A 16,898-nucleotide genomic window follows, 5' to 3' on the forward strand; every position below is an offset into this window, starting at 1 on the left:
ACTGCCTGAAGAAAGGGTTCCAGGGCCAAATGATCTAATAATTCTGGAAAATGCTGTTACTGCCCTCCGCTTTATAAAGACTGACAGTATAAATTAATGTACTAGAGGCATTAACATATATTGCAGTGTAAAGTCTTATTAGTGCCGATCAACTCAATCATTCTCAAGCATGTTTGACTACCTAAATTTATCAACATATCATGGAGACAATATTCCATTGAATGTCATTTGCTGGATTCTAATTCAGGTGATTGGGAATAGGTGTTAAAGAAGATGCTGCATTTTGACTGGGCCCAGAAGAAGAGTAGGGTTCCATTAGTCCTAGATGGAGGTAGAATGTGCAGTCCACTCATGCAACACACACTCACTGAGTACTTCCTAAAAGCGAGGCCAACCCTTGGCTCTGGGGGGCTGCTACCCTGGTTTCCACTGCAAGGCAGAGTGAAAGGCACTAGAGCACTAATTTGAGAAAGGGCTTCCTATGTTTGGGGAATAGCAAGTGCATGGGTAGAGTAAAGCAGGTGTAAAAAGAGAAGGAATGAGGAATAAGGCTGAAGCCAAACAGAAAAAGCATCTACTAGATCAGTTGTTTATCAGGCCACCTGTTACCTGTTAACAGCACTGGCCTAGACAGTGTTAATCATTTCTGTCTGCTGTGGCTAGTGAAGAAACCTTGAGCAACATCTTCCCTTCTCTAGGCTTCAGTTTCTTTATCTATAAAATGACTGGATTCTCTAAGGCTACTTGCAGCATCCACGTCTCAGTGCTCCATGATTATAAGATATAAAAAGGCAGCATGCACCAGCACTAAAGGACAGGAAGATTCTGGGGACAGGAGAATAGCTATTGGTTTAGACATACATCAAAAAATCACCTTGAAGAAAAATGGGCAGAAGAAAAATGAAGCCTGTTCCATCTTCAGCTCTCAGGGCCCAGACTCCCTCCACCTGATATCTTAGGATTCTGCTTTTCAAATGGAAGGAATAAACATGGCATAGTTTCCAACAGTCAATTGTGCTCAAAAATGTAAAGAAAGCAAATTTGACTCTTGTACTAAAATCAAGACATATTTTAGACTAGCATGCAATATTCTCAATGTATTTTAGAGATTTAAAAATGAGGACTTAAAGATCTGGCTTGTGTGGACTTTTTGTCTTATGGCCCTGAGTCCCCTGGGTGCTCATTCACTGTCTCCCAGTGTGAGGAGTATACTTGGAGGGAAAGCTTCACTGGAAATCTCAGAGCTTTAGCCACTTAAATCTTGTAAAGACAGAAGCCTATTTATCCTGACTTAAGCTGTTCTAAAGAGACAGAAACTCACCATTGGACTGGTCTTCTCCATAGTTTTTATGTGACGGTGCATACAAGAACATCAGAGCAAAGACATACAGGTTCCACATCCCATAGATGCCTGTGAAAAAGGCACTGTTCACTTGGACTGTGACGCCACCCCATTTCCAATGGCCTTCTGTTACCTACGGAGAAAGGATGGTAACATTCAATTGAAACAGAGAAGAAACAGAAGAAACATAACACCAATAAAGGAACCAGCCAACATGAAAACCAAGTCTCTTCTACATATTGGAAACATGAAGGGCCATGTAAGACTCCATATTTTAATCTGAATCATTTCAGTAAAAATTAAGGTCAACTGAAGGTTCTCTAGCTACGTGTCAGGCACAGTGGTCCTTACCTTGGCTACACATTAGTATCACCTGGGGAGTGTCTCTTCCTAAAAACAGCAAGTTATTGCTATCCCTATGTTAAACAAACTGTTTGAGCCCATCACTTATTCACAGTTATAATTCCTCCTCTGCTGTCTGTCTTCCTAGCTAGATGTCCATTCCCTGCAGGTAGAGACCAGTTCTCTTTGCTGCCATGTCTTTAGGACCTGATGCACCATCGATTATTTCAAATCCAGTGTCTACCATTCACTCCGCTTAACGTAAGACAAGATGAAGACTCCAAAATTCAGAACTTCAGTGTCCGTAAGTGTAAAATAAAAGCTTACAGGTTATTGAAGAGAATTAAGTAAAAATATTTCTAGAAACTGCCTGGCATACAGTAAACACTCAGTAAATATTAGTTATTCCTATAACATCACTCGAAGTAAGCCACTCATGAAGATAATTATGAAGCTTTCATATGCTTTGAAATTCTGCAAGAGATGTTTTGAAGCTGCTTTTGTCTGTGTTAATGATTTGATAATTGTCTTAAGGGCTGCCTAAAGATATATGGATTACACTAGGAACTGTCAACAGAACTGCAGAGCTGGGTGACTAATTTGTGCCCAGCTCTGACACAAATGAAATGATTTTGACCACTTCTGCTTACTACAGGACACTTAAAATGGAAATAGAAGAAAGTATTTGTTAAATGTTCCTTTGACAGCCGAATGAGGCTGCATTGTATAAACCTTCTCTAGGAATCACTTTTAAATTGTAAGATGGCAGGCTGGATTGAAATGTTAAGAACTTTCACAAGCAGGTGGATTTCATTGCCTGTTTATGATACAGTGAGTCTGTGTTCATTATCTTCTGTGTAATCCATAACCCATTTGGGGCCCTAGGCCAGACTAAGGTCTAAGTATAGGTATTTTCTTCTGAAAGACCAGGAGTGTCAGTTAACCACATTAACCAATTATAGACTCGGCAGTTTTAGTTTGGCCTTGGTGACACATAATTCTTCACTTTTTGTGACTCATAAACAAACCACCATTATGAACTCTTATTTATTTTGGAAAATAATGCATTTTATATAAAATGCCCAGAAGTATTTTTTGGCAAAGAGGGATTTCATAACCATTACTAATTTTAGGACAATGTACCAGCGTTCAAGCTACTTAGGACTTCTTAGATATGTCTCCAAATGTCGCTCTTCTTACTTTTAAGTGCAGAATATGCTAACTTTATAAAAACTATATTACTTAGAGCATCTTATGATTTTTACTGCATATAATGGAAATGAAAAAGAAAGCATTAAGATAGTTTCCAGAAATACATGTACCTGCTGTCATAACACAGAGAACTCTTCTGTATGTGATGAAGGAAGGAGGCTAGGCTGCCATCCTTCCTAGCTACAAGAGAGAATATGGCAATATGGCAGCTCTTCTACTCTGTTAAGGCAGTGGACTCTTCAGCTCAGGGAAGGGCTAGTAATAGACCCTGCTTCCTGTGACAGAAGTTGGAAATACTCAATATTGACAATTTTAGTGACATTGATTCTTGCTAGGATTGACATGACTGACCCATCTAAGGAAACACCAGCCTTTGTGCCCGGTACACAGTGGTGCTCAATAGACATATGTTGAATGAACAGAGGTAAAGCACAGGCATGTGTAGAGACTCCAGGACAAATACATGGAGGTAGAAAGTGCAGATGGAAACAACCACTCTTAATAAGTACTTGACTGAAAAGTAAAGAGAAAGTATTGCAGTCCACAGCAAGTCATAATCATTGAATTTAAAAATGAGAGGAGATGCCAATGTGTGACAAGTGTTATCCATTTAAAATATTGCTTTCTGTTATATTTATTTAAAATAAGTGGTTAATACAAATATTAGCAAAGCTAAGATTCTTTTGTATTCATAACAAGGATAAGCATATTTATTCAATGCTAATGATGTGCCAGATACAATACTAAACCTTTTACATGAAACACATTATTTAGTCTTATTAACGATGCTGTGAGGTAGGTAGGTAGGTAATATTTCCATTCAACACATGGGTAAACTGTGGCATAGAAAGATGTAGTATCTTGCCCAAGATTGCTCAGTCAGAGGGTCATGGCTCTGACTCCAAAAGAAGGTATTCTTAACCATTATACAACACAAATGTAGGAATGTTATCTTAAACAGGGGTTGATCTCTGAAGGTAGCACCTGCTCTGAAGGTAGCACATGAGGCAACGACTGTATAAGGTCAAATTTCCTTCTGAAATTCACTTAATTGCCCATAGTGTACCTTACTAATACAACATACACACACAGATTTGTATATTCAGATCTGTATAGCATGCACTGTATATCCTGGACATAGTAATGTATGGTATAAATAAATTGGATATATAAACAAAATAAAAACTTACAGTAGAACCACTGGAATGAGATGCCCATAGTATGCCTTTGCACACACTAAGCCTGACAGGAAACATCAGACTCCTGCTCCCATCTCATACTTGCTCTGGGACACACATGCACATTGTTTAGAGTGGAATTGCAGAACTACACATCCTACTGAATGTGCAATCTGTAAATGTGGTGTTTCCTGCCGTGGGCAAAGAGTTGAACTGCAGAAATAAACGGTATAGATAGTGTAACTCTACCCTTTGATGGCCAGCTTGTTTTTCCCTCTCCTCTCCCAATTATTCATGCCTGAGACATCCTCAGCTCTGAGCACATTCCCACCAATATGTACCACAATAAGTGGCCTCAACAGAGGAGGCCTTGTAAATCCAAAATCATACTAATGCCAAGGCGGAGGTAACAGTCTCCCCCTTTTAACTTTGAGAGAAAAATCAGGTAGCCCCAGCCCCCCTCCGCCAAAACTCCCCCACCAAAAAAATTCCCAAATCTCACCCTCTGCGTAAGTCTTCTTTCTAAAACTCCCTGTTTTTCCTGATTTTACATTTGAACAATTTACTTTTGTGTGAAACCACCCAATTATACCCCTGGAGCCAAGTGAAGGTCAAATCCCTTTACACCCAGTAGTCTTGACAACCAACATTCCACTTAACAACAAGATTTCCAAATCCCAGACCCAGGCTCTCTTACCGGAAACATTTCCTCTGTAAGTAACAGAATGAAGTGATCACACACACACAAAAGAGCTGGGGACAGGCTCTCTGGGAGTTTGCTGCATGTGGCTTGACCTGAATGTCAGGCACCTGGGGGTCCCCTTAATGAAGGTCGGTGACCTTCTCCCCTGCACTGCACTTCTGTTCCCTACTGCCGCCACCTCTAAATGGAACACCTCTTTATTTTCCAGAGGGAAGGGGCTGAAATACCAGACTGCGATGTACCATCTCTTGGTTGCTATGACTGAGGCCATTAAAATGGCAGGCATTAAAAGACTGCACCTCAGTACCCAGCTACAAAGCCTCAAGGTCACTGCATTCCACAGCTTCCCGTCGCCTTTCATTCCTGGCCTCAGAGCTTCAATATCCTGGCGAGATCCCCTCGCATTATATTTCATGAGGCTTAAATGCAAGCTCTCCCACAGCAAGCCCGAGAGTATAATGGGGGTTTTAATACATTCCTTTTACCTAAGGCTGGGATCCATTTCAAAAAGTTACCCAATAGGTTTCCTTTCAGGTGAGCTCATTGCTCTGACATTCCAAAATGACATTAAAAAATAAATCCTCTGATGACTATATTAATACAGTACCTGGGACACTGAGAGTTATGCCGGAAAACGTCTTAGATGTCTATAAATAAATCTTTAAAAAAAAAACCCAGCAGGAGGAATGTGAGGAGCTAATGGAATTCAAAAGGCCTCATTGCTACCCCCTTAGAGTTGAAATCCACTCCGGGCTGACTGTCACAGCAGATATAAAAAGCCAGCCACAGGCTGAAGCTGTATTAGAAAATACTGAGGCAATAGAATATTAATCTTTTTCTCCAAAGAAAAGCCACAAACTATGCTCCTTGGAAGATGGCTTCCTTTGCTGTAAGAAGTACACTAATTAAACATGTACAAGGTTAAATCCTGGCAACACGCAGCTGCTTCAGGGATCAGTCCTTCTTGACTTCAGGTGGAAGGCACTCCCCACAGAGGCAAGACATACATGAGGCAGTGTGGGGAGAATGACGCCAGCATCCCAGATTGGCACAAGGACCTGTGTGTGGCCTTAGGACCAAAAGCACCCTTCTTTCTGCCTTCCTGAAAACACATCTTGAAATTGCCTTTTATGCCTCAACCCATCTTCCTTGAGATTCTGTTTCTCCAAGGAAGTGCTCCGTGCCCTCTCACCCTTGCAGACCTGGCTGTGTCAAGTGCCACTGTGCACTACTGAGGGACTGGAGGAACTGAAAAGCATTTTTGTCATAAGAGGGAACAGCCACGGGAGAAGTCAGGCCTCAGACACTCTTGTTTGAATATGGATGTTTGAGCCTTAGCTGGTAGAATAAAAAACTCTTTCAGAGTGGAGTGGAAAGCGAAGGTTCCAGGGTTTTATAAACAAACAACCTGATACAAACACAGCAGTGTTATAGGTCAAAGCAGATGTGGTGAACAGAACTTACAAAAACATATATGTATATCAGTTTTATTTTTTCCATGTTCATTTCAACCTCAGTAGAGCTAGCAACACTAACACTCCCCAGTGGCCCAGCCAACAACAGGGCTCTAGAGGCTCCGAACTTGGGGTTCCCTTGGGTGTCCTTGGATAGAATTCAAGGGGTCCATAAACTAGAATAGAAAAAATTGTATCTTTATTTTCACTAGTCCCTAACTGAAAGATAATGTTTACTTCAATTACAGATGCAGAAAAATCCCTCTAGTGTTAGTACTACTGTGATTTTCTCAATAGGAATCATATTTTCACATCAGTTACAGTTGTAGATATAAATCTGTAATATACCTGTAGCATGTTTTACTGTAAATATATATTACATATAATATATAGAGATGATTCCCTTTGAAATTCAAAGTATTTTATTTTACTTATTAGAAAACATTCTAAGAGGAGACTCGTAGCCTTCATCAGGTTGCTATAGGGGTCCGTATACAAAAATGGTTAGGAGTCCCTGTACTAGGGAAACTTCCTAGCAGAATGGAGCAAGTCATGTCCTAAGAGACTATCTGCACTGCTGAAATCCTCCATTTTGGCTAAATGACAAAGCACTGGCAAAAGAGTCAGAAGGACTGGCTTCTGATCTCTAACTTATTGCATGTCCTTTGGCAAGAAAGACATTCAGCCTTCTTGCTGTTCATAAGAACACAGCTATTCATGCTTACAATGTGCCCGTTGCTCTGCTAATTACATTTGGGTGCCACAATGATGGTTTAGTCAACAACAGACCACATAGATGATGGTGGTCCTGTAAGATTGTAACACCATCTTTTTTCTGTATTTTTCCATGTTTAGATATGTTTGAAATATACAAATACTTACCATTGTGTTACAATTGCCTGCAGTGGTCAGTAGAGGAACATACTGTACAGGTGAGTAGCCTAGAGGCAATAGGTTACACCATATGGCCTAGGTATGTAGCAAGCTATACCATCTAGGTTTGTGTAAGTAGTCTCTATGATGTTCCCTTAATGAGGAACTCACATAATGATGCATTTCTCCGAATGCATCCCTCTTTGTAAATATTACTTCGTGTGATCATTACAGCAACCTTCTGTGGGTCTACTGTTATATTTATTTTGCAGATAAGAAAACTAAACCTTAGAACTGTTAAGTAATCCATCCAGCTAGAAAACAGCATTAATGAAAACTTTCTCCAAAGCTATTAGAGATCACATTCTAGCAATCTAGGATAACAATTCCTGCCCTAGTTACCTCACAGGATTTCTGTGAAGCTCAAATGAATAATAGATATATTAGACTTAAAGAGTACTTCCCACCCTTCAAAACAAGTTATGAATATTTTTAAATTATTATCATTGTTGAGATTTTCAAGTATAGCAAAATTTTGAGTTTTGGAAATAACCAGTAAAAAGACAAGATGCTATCAAAGGGACTTCTGAATTACATTTCATATTTAAGTGGCAATATAATTATTACAAGGAATAGCTGATGGACTGTATAAGGAGCTATGTTAATGCTAGATAAAAATAGAGTCAAATTTATGCTTTAGTGTTGTGCTACAGGGCTTGATAAGTTTATTCTCATAAGTAAATAAAATATGTGCCCTTCAATTTGGCTGTAGGCTTTTAATTTATTTAGAAACTTTTATCTTCTACAAAGTTTTATGGAAAGAGAAAATTTAGTCCATTTGGCCAGGTGATATCAAGACCCAGAAGAATATGGCTTGACTAGCTGTCCAGAATTATGACTTCTCTGCTCCTTTCCTCAGTAGCTCTATCAAATTTCTGTGCAGGGTAGAGGACCTCTGCAGAGACATTCTCACCTTGACATCTCAGGGTCCACTTACCTGACTAACGATGAAGAAGATGACAGTCATGGCAGCGCAGGCCAAGGTGATAAGCATAAGGAACTTGAACCTAAAAATTAGCCCCTATTAGAAAAGAAAGAGTAGTTTAATACTCCATCAGCTACCAATCCTTTTCTCACTATATAAATCTATAAAAAGCTTAAAGAAATCTCTAAAACCAAATCCCTAAGAATGACAGTAAAATGATTTCCCATAGTAATATTTCTTCTGCAGAGGTGAGTGTGGCTGAAAATTTCTTGGGTCAAATATTTCCTATGTTCTTATCACTCATAAAGCAGCGATAGGAGAGCCTGGGAAATTCTATTCACAACACGTCGTGAGGCTGCTAATTTCCCTGCTAAGCTGGTTATGCTTCTCTGCAAGGGTTCAAAGTTACCAAGTCCAAGTTTTCTGTGGTTGTAATAAAATTCTGCTCCAATGAACAAAAAGAATTGTGCATATTAATCAACATGAAGTGGATTTGGTTGAATTTTCTCATGTCACTCCAGCTCTGGAGACAGGCAAGCCTTAGAAAGTGCCTGTGGTTTCCTGAGAGCAGGATAAGAGAACCTGTGTTTCAAGGAGGGAGGCCTATTATTCAGGGGCTCTTATGCGCAAGATCTACTGCATATAAAAACTCTGAGGTTCTGTAGTTTCTGCTTCTCTTTTCATACAGGAATCAGGCTTGTTTCTCCAAGGACAGCCACTTAGGCATGAACCCAAGGGATCCCTGATAAATCAAGGATGTGTTGCTTGCATTGGGGATTTGAGGATGTTAAGTGTTTCTCTTGAATGAGGAACATAATCTATAAACAGAGATTACTGAACTGTCTGAGCATCTGCTGGATATTTTAGGGGAATGTGGCCTGTTAAGAGTCTGGAAATCAGATCACCTGGACTAAACCCTGTTTAATTACAGGACAGGGTTGATTTTGGGACAGAACTTTGACTAAAGCCTCATCCCAACCAAATCCCAGTTCTGCCATAGTCCAGTCTCCCATCTAGTATGTACCTACATTCCATCACCAAGCTGAAGAACTGGCTGAACAAATTTACTCCTTATTGGAAATGGAAGCACATTTGTACCACAGAAAACACCAAGATTTAGACAGGCCAGCTAGATGCTTCTCAGAGTAAGATTTGGCCTCTAAGTTTGCCCAGAGATCCTACATGAGAATCTCTCAATGTGTATTTCAAAGTTAAGGCTTTCTATTTCCGGGGTGTGTGTGTTTACACATCAAGCAGAAAGATAAGCAAGCACCAGTTCCAGAACGAGCCAAGAAATCTGCCCACCTCATAGTGTAGCCGCCGGACTTTGCTCATAGCTGGCAGGCTGGACTGCTTCCCACTGATGTTCCGAAACACCTGAAATACCATGAAGCATAGAAACAGGAAGTAGAGGCAGAGGCAGATTCCAGCCACGATGATGAAGGCCATCTGGTAGTGTCCAGTAAAGGAAACAACGGCTAGCCAAGGCCAAGCTCAGCGGGCCCAGGCACTTCTCCCCAGGTCTGTTGGCAATACTTGTTTTGTCTCCAAATACATAGGAAACTTTCAAGGGGATAAATTATTCAAACCTGACATTCTAATGCCAGTGATAGGTTTCTTGACACAATAGTACCACAGAGGGAGGTGTTCAATATTGCTTTCTAAACCAAGTAAGAAAAGAAATGAAGAATCTAGGCCCTACCGTAGACCTAAGGAATCAGAATCTGCCTTTTAACCAGGTCCCCAGGAGATTCGTATACACAATAAATTTGAAAAGCACTAATAAAGCATATATTGGTCACTATGGATCAGATGAAAAACCATATTAAAATCACCAGAAGAGTTCAAATGTAGATCCCCAGCTTCCTCCCCAGATATATGGAATCAGATTTTCCGGGGCTAGGACATCGAGTATGACTATGTTTGGAAACCACTGGGCTCGTCCTTGGAGTTTTATAAGAATGAGATTGAGATGCTCTGGCATAATTGACGAGAAGATACGTGGGGGCTCAGTGCAGGGGCCCTGGGCATGGGCTTGAAGGTCTTAAAGTGAAACCAGGGAAGAAGGACTACTTGCAGTCTTCTGTCACCACAGAAAATCTTGTCCAACAAGGCCGGGCGCGGTGGCTCAAGCCTGTAATCCTAGCACTTTGGGAGGCCGAGACGGGCGGATCACGAGGTCAGGAGATCGAGACCATCCTGACTAACACGGTGAACCCCGTCTCTACTAAAAACTACAAAAAACTAGCCGGGCGAGGTGGCGGCGCCTGTAGTCCCAGCTACTCGGGAGGCTGAGGCAGGAGAATGGCGTGAACCCGGGAGGCGGAGCTTGCAGTGAGCTGAGATCCGGCCACAGCACTCCAGCCTGGGTGACAGCGCGAGACTCGTCTCAAAAAAAAAAAAAAAAAAAAAAAAAGAAAATCTTGTCCAACAGAATGGGGATTGAAGGACACATGGCACAGATGGGAGTTTGGGTTGCTGCCAGTATACTTGAGACCCACTAGGGGGGGCTGACCTGCCTTTAGAGTCAATCTGAGAACCACCAAGGTCTGGGGTAGTGTGAGCTGCCTTGGAAGCCAGGTGACCTGATTCCAACCCCTTTCCACTACAACAACTCTACCCAAATTGCCTTTTTTTTTGAGACAGAGTTTTGCTTTTGTTGCCTAGGCTGGAGTACAATGGCACAATCTCAGCTCACCACAACCTTCTCCTTCCGGGTTCAAGCGATTCTCCTGCCTCAGCCTCCCAAGTAGCTGGGATTATGGGCTTGCACCACCACACCTGGCTAATTTTATATTTTTAATAGAGACGGAGTTTATCCATGTTGGTCAGGCTGGTCTTGAACTCCCAAGCTCAGGTGATCCGCTGGCCTCAGCCTCCCAAAGTGCTGGGATTACAGGCATGAGCCACCACACCTGGCTCAAATTGTCTATTTTTAAAAGCATTTAATAAGTACGAACTTGGCATGCATATTTCATTAAATAATATAATATCTAATGCAGTTTCTCCTTCTTTCCTATAATGAACAGTATCCTGGAATGAAGGGAATATAGTTATTTTCTGCAGGACTTGAAATTTTACTCACGCCATCATATTTATAAAATTAAAAAGTTGAACTAGATTTAACATTATAAACATTCTCCTTGTTGTGCAGCTAACATTTGGTGGTGGCATAATGGAGGAAGGGTAGAGCTTCTCTCTCATCTTTGAGGTAATGATACTACAGATTTAGTTTGCTCACAATGTTCTTGTGACACTAAGAAACCAATATAGACATCGTGGCAAGACAAAGCATATTCCTTAGCACACGGCAAGATATGAGCCATCAAGGAAGAATACAACCCAGGCCTTTCTCTCCACTCCAGAGCAGAGTCTTTTTCTCCCAAGAGCATTTCACATACTATTCCAGAAGATAAAATATTTAAATCCAGCATCCTAAAAGGGATAAGCTAAGACTGTCACTTCTGCTTCATGAAGAAGACTTAGAGTTTATGCCAACCAACCAGAAGCCTCGGCGACTCCTCTGGAACTAATCACTTTAGCCTTATCTTCACTTGGTCTCAGGAATGAATAGCAGCAGTGTGATTTGCCAGCACACCAAGGTCACTGTAAGAAGTCTCGCACGTAGGCAATTTCAGAAACAGGTTCTCCCACAGGGGCCCAGAGATGAACCTCCGTGGCTCCAGGGAAAAGCTAGTCATGCTTCAGTCTGCAGTAAACAGTGTATAACAGATAATTCAGACAGGCTGCAGTAAGCCCAGAAACTCGGATCCCTCTGCTGGGAGGATGGGCTGCGACCTTCTCATTTTGCCTGCTGTCACCCAGGCTTGAAAGCAAGCAGGAATTCTTATTATCAGCCTTAATTGTGCTGTTATAATTGGCCTGAGAATCAAAGCCCTGGCTGAGTACATATGGGGAGCATCAGCAGAGGCTTAGAAAATGATCTTGGGGACTGGGTGGCTAGGGGAAGAAATAAAACCCTGAACCCATCAAGGAAGGATACGGCTAGCTCTGTTCCAACATCTGTAGTCCAGATACTGTAGAAGGGATTCGTGAGTTGTACCCCTCTACAAAGAAAATGAGATGGAAAGGCAAGACAAATTAATACAAAGGCAAACGGGAACTTTCCTTTTCACGTATTCTTAGCTTTTCAGCTGCAGGGGTGAGGGCTGTATTTAGGCTAAAAACATTACAGAGATCCTAAAGAGAAATGAAGCTTGTAGAATACATCAGCCCAAACATTTTGCAACTGTAAAGAGCTGTGCATTTGATTTGATCCCAGACCTTGTCTGAGGATGTGACCACGTCCAATGCTTCCATACCAAAGGTTCCCGACCACCATTCTCCAACACTCCTCCTAAAGTGACAGGAGTGGGCGTGGTGATGCACAGTTTGGCTCAGTGTCCCATAAACACCTGCTCACCTCTCACACATGTCAAATATGAAGAGGCAGAAGGAACCAACGGCAATGGGTCCGACTTGCTTCCAATACCCTGCAATGTGGTTCCGCTCGTGCTGATCCTGAGGAAAACCAAATTGAGAAGGGAGATAGAGGGGAGAGGAAGACCAAGCAATTCTATGGGGGAGTCAGCATTCGAAGGACACCTGATGACCACCTATTACGTATCAAGCACTATGCTAGACTCTAGGTATATGAGAACAAAGAAGATGAAAATCTCTTCTTCAGGAACTCACCTCTGTGGGGGAGTCTGGCACATATGCAGAACATGACAAAGCCCAGCCATAAGGGCTCTGAGAGTAATAAGAACAGGATGCCATGGGAACACAAAGAATGGCCTCAGCTCCCAGGCAGAGGACACTTTGTGGTCCACAAAATAACTCATTCTGAATTAAATTTCTATGTGACTTGTAACTTGTGTTTATAAAAGTGACTGATCCCCAGAAGACAAAGTAAAGACATTAAAGCATTTAAATGTGTGAAATGTGTCTCTTATGGTTAGGAAAACAGGCATATTTTCTCCCCATCCTTATTAAAACCAGCAATGATTCTCCTTGATAAACAAAGACACCAAGAGAAAGAAAAGGAAGGAATGTAGAATGAGAAAAAAGGGAAAGCAAAGATGATCTTAGCCTCCAGGCGGGGCCCCAGGTGCGTCAGTCCACACCAGCTCCATGTGGACAATCCTTGGCTGGCTTCCTAGTGCTGGACCAAGTTCCCTCCACTCCCAAGCCCTGATGTTGAGGCCGCATTCTTAGCGCATCTCTGCTGGAGGACCCCTCATGGGGAAAGACCCCCTAATGTAGACAGTTTAGCAGTAGGCAGAAGTCTCTCTCTCTCTGCTCTCACACTGCTCTGCTGGAAGAGCGGCAGGACTTCAGAGGTCTGGTTTTTATGACTGAGCCATAATGGAATTTAAAAACAGTCCACTCTGCTATGAAGCCCATGTGCCTGACACGAAGACCAAGTTCCAGCTGGCATATCATCTTAGCCACAATGTGATGACGACACCATTCTTATTTTTAACCATGGTACCTTCAGGCCCTCTTGAAATATGATTTGGTGTCTGTGCAAACTGAGGAGACCAGGAAGGTCTGTATTTCCGAGTAATAGGGGTTACTAGGCCACCTGGACACGTTGCCAGCTGAAAAGAGCCAGGTCCACATTCTCTGGTGGTTAACCTGTATTCCTGGGGACAGGACAAGCAGGGCAGAAGCCAGCAGACAAGAAACTCAAGCTCAAGGGCAAGAAATAATACTAATCATTAGAATGTGTGTGTTTATCTTAAGTTACTCACATTCTCTCATTCAGTTCTCACAAAAACCCCATGCATTAGGCCTTGACATCCCATTTTATAGATGAGGGACCTGAGATTCAGAGTGAGAATGTCATTTGCCTAAAGCCACTCAGCTGGTCAGCAGGAGGTGAAGCAGGAATGTGAACCAGAGGGGTCTGCCTCCAGAGTTCCCACTTGTAACTACTAGTTTATTCTGTCTCACCCACTGCTGACTAGAGGCAAAGGGGGGCAGGTGTCAGCTTGGCAGCCTGCACGGAGCAGCTGGTACAGACGTCTGTCCCTCGCAGGGGCTCTTACCATCATGTGCTCGCCACAGAAGATGATCCAGAAGGACAGAAGCATCGCATAGAAGATGCCCTGTCGGATGTCACCGAACAGCAGCATCCAGGTCCAGTCGAACCCGATGGAAAACCATTCTACTGGGATGTTGATAAAGGTCATGGAAATCCCAAGGGCAAAGATGACTCTGATGGTGAGAAAATATCAGAACAGCCACTTCATTCATCTGGAGGGCAGATTTTCAAACAATTCCCAGAAGTCAGTTTTGAGACATGAGATGTTACTTATTGGGTCTGAAGCCATATGATCAATTTCTTCTGCACAGAGATGCAAAATGTCCTATGTAGTTCACACTGCTGCAGAATGAAAGAGTGCTACGCCAACCTCTCTATGGAAGTGAATCTGACCTCCTTAATGCCCCACACTTTACTTTGGTACCACTGCAGATGAAGAGCTTCCTATAATGTCTGTGTCCCCTTGCCTTCTCACCCAGGCCTCAGTGAATATAATTGTCCTCTTTCACCTATTCAGGTTATCATTCATCTGATCATTAAGAACACTCGTTATTATTGTGATATCCTCAGCAATGATGAATTATATAAGCATATTTGTTTCAATAATACATGACTCCAAACACATTTGAAATGTAAATTCTCTTGACTGCTTGTTTAGCTTTTATTTTACTCTTCCCGTCACACTAAGAACTGCCAATTCTCTATTAAAATGTAATTCTTATGTCACTGATTTATTCATACTTTTTTCCATCCCCTTGAAACACATATGTTAATTAAGCACAGATCACGTACCAGGCATTGTGTTAGCACTGTAGAATCCTAAATGAACAGGACCTGTTTTTTCACTCACGGGAGATACAGTTAGTAGAGGAGCCAGATAAAGAGACAATTGAATAGAACAGGATCAGGAATATCATAGAGTTTTAAAGCATAGAAGGCTGCTACCAGGACTTCTGACTTTGACACAGACAGGAATGGAGCTGAGTTGTGAGTCAAGGTAAGGGACGTGGAAAGGGTGTTTGGAGGAGAGGGCAGAGCCTGGATGGAGGCACAGAGGCCTGGAAGAACCTGGTGCATTTGGGGATCTGCATGTGGCACATCAGGAAATGACAGGACATGAGACCAGAGAAACAAAGAGGGCTGTGCTCATGAAGAAACTTGCATATCCCACTAGAGAACTGAAATGTATCTTGAAGAGACTTTTTATTGGAATCCAATAAAAAGTTTAAACAATGGAGTGACATGATTCATTCACTCAAAAAATATTTATTAAACTCCTACTATGTGTCAGTCACTATTCTGAGATGCTGAGAATATAACTGTGAACAAAATGAGCAAGGATTCTGCTCTTGTGATGCTTGCATAGAGATGCAGTGAGAGAGGGAGTATAAGAAAAAGATAATAAATAAATGAATAAGCATCATGAAAAAAAAAGCTAGGCAAGAGAGTGGAGAGCAATGGGGTTGTGATTTTACATAAGGTGAACAGATGAAGAGATCAGCAAGTGTGAAGGCCCTGGGGTGAGGGTTTGAGCACAGTAAAGGGGGCTGGTAGGTGTTGGAGAGGACAATGACAAGATCAGAGGTGGAAGGCACCCAGTTATCAAGGGGCTTATAGGTCAGGGCAAAGGAGATGAAAAGCCAGTGGAGAGCTTTGAGCAGAGGAGTGACAGGATCTGATTAACACCGGAAAGGGGGCACTCCGGCTATCCTGTGAATAGGCTGCAGGGAGGCGCGTGGTGGAAGCAAGGAGAGGGGTTGCAAGGCTGTTCCCACTGATCCAGGTGAGAAGCGATTGTGGGTTAGTTAGATTAGGGTGGCAGCAGTGGAAATGGTGAGACTCCCTGATGAGTTGGATGAGAAGTGTGAAAAACAGACATACAGGATGACTCACTGCCTCATTCCCAGTTTGAGCAACTGAAAAGATGGAGTTGCCATTTACTGAAATGGGGATTCTGGGAGGGAACAGGTTGGAAGTGGGACACAATCAAGTGTTGTCCTTGGTACATGTGACATTTTCAATGCAAATGAAGACATTAAGTAAAGAGCTGGAATATTTGGGTCCAGAGTTGGGAGAGGCTGAGGCTAAAGATATAGATTAAGAGTCATCAGAGAGCAGATGATTTTTCAGACCACGAAGGTAGGTGAGATCACCCCTGAGGAAAGCACAGCTAATAAAGAGAAGAGGTCCAAAGCAGGTACCCCAGTCCCAACATCTAAGAGGCTGGAAAGATGGAAGGAGACAGAAATGGAGCCTAAATGCTGGTCAGCAAAGAAGAATGACCAACAAAAGGGTAGAGGAGACTCTGGGAAGAAAAACTGATCAATTATGTCAGATGCTGGGATGAGTAAAAAAAAAAAAAAAAGTGAGGACTAAAATATGACCTTTGGATTTGGACTATGACGGTTGTTGGTGATCCTGTGAAAAGCAGTTTTAGTAAAGTGGTGGTGATGAATCCAGACTGGAATGGACTCAAGAGAGAACAGAGGAGAGGACAAATATATGCACAAGGTTTTTGAGAAGCATTGCTGTAATGAGGGGCAGAAAAAGGGTATGTAGCTTCAGGGAGAAGTGGGAAATGGGAGAATTTTGTCTAAGAAGGGGAGATGGCAGGGCATGTTTGTATATTAATAGAAAGAATCCAGCAGAAAGGGAGAAGTCAATGATGTGGAGGGAAAGTAGGTACATCTGCAGGAGCACTGTCTTTCTTTAAGTGAGAGGAGCTGGGCTTAGGGCAGTTTCTTCACTACAACACAGACA

At 42.2% G+C, this 16,898-nt stretch overlaps 1 protein-coding gene across 2 annotated transcripts in view; it reads right to left on the reverse strand.

The window, feature by feature from the left end:
- The window catches only part of WLS (Wnt ligand secretion mediator), a 135,247-nt gene that overhangs the window by 37,874 nt on the left and 80,475 nt on the right, over positions 1-16,898 (reverse strand). For both annotated transcript variants that reach the window (XM_033225257.1, XM_033225258.1), the window contains exons 6-11: positions 14,143-14,311; positions 12,513-12,610; positions 12,093-12,156; positions 9,395-9,538; positions 8,102-8,185; positions 1,322-1,475 (exon numbers count right to left, since the gene is read on the reverse strand). In XM_033225257.1, the coding sequence (XP_033081148.1) occupies positions 1,322-1,475; positions 8,102-8,185; positions 9,395-9,538; positions 12,093-12,156; positions 12,513-12,610; positions 14,143-14,311 (713 nt within the window). The remainder of the gene's footprint in view (positions 1-1,321; positions 1,476-8,101; positions 8,186-9,394; positions 9,539-12,092; positions 12,157-12,512; positions 12,611-14,142; positions 14,312-16,898) is intronic.

This window comes from Trachypithecus francoisi, unplaced genomic scaffold (assembly GCF_009764315.1).
Source record: "Trachypithecus francoisi isolate TF-2019V2 unplaced genomic scaffold, Tfra_2.0 Lachesis_group12, whole genome shotgun sequence".
NCBI lineage: Eukaryota > Metazoa > Chordata > Mammalia > Primates > Cercopithecidae > Trachypithecus > Trachypithecus francoisi.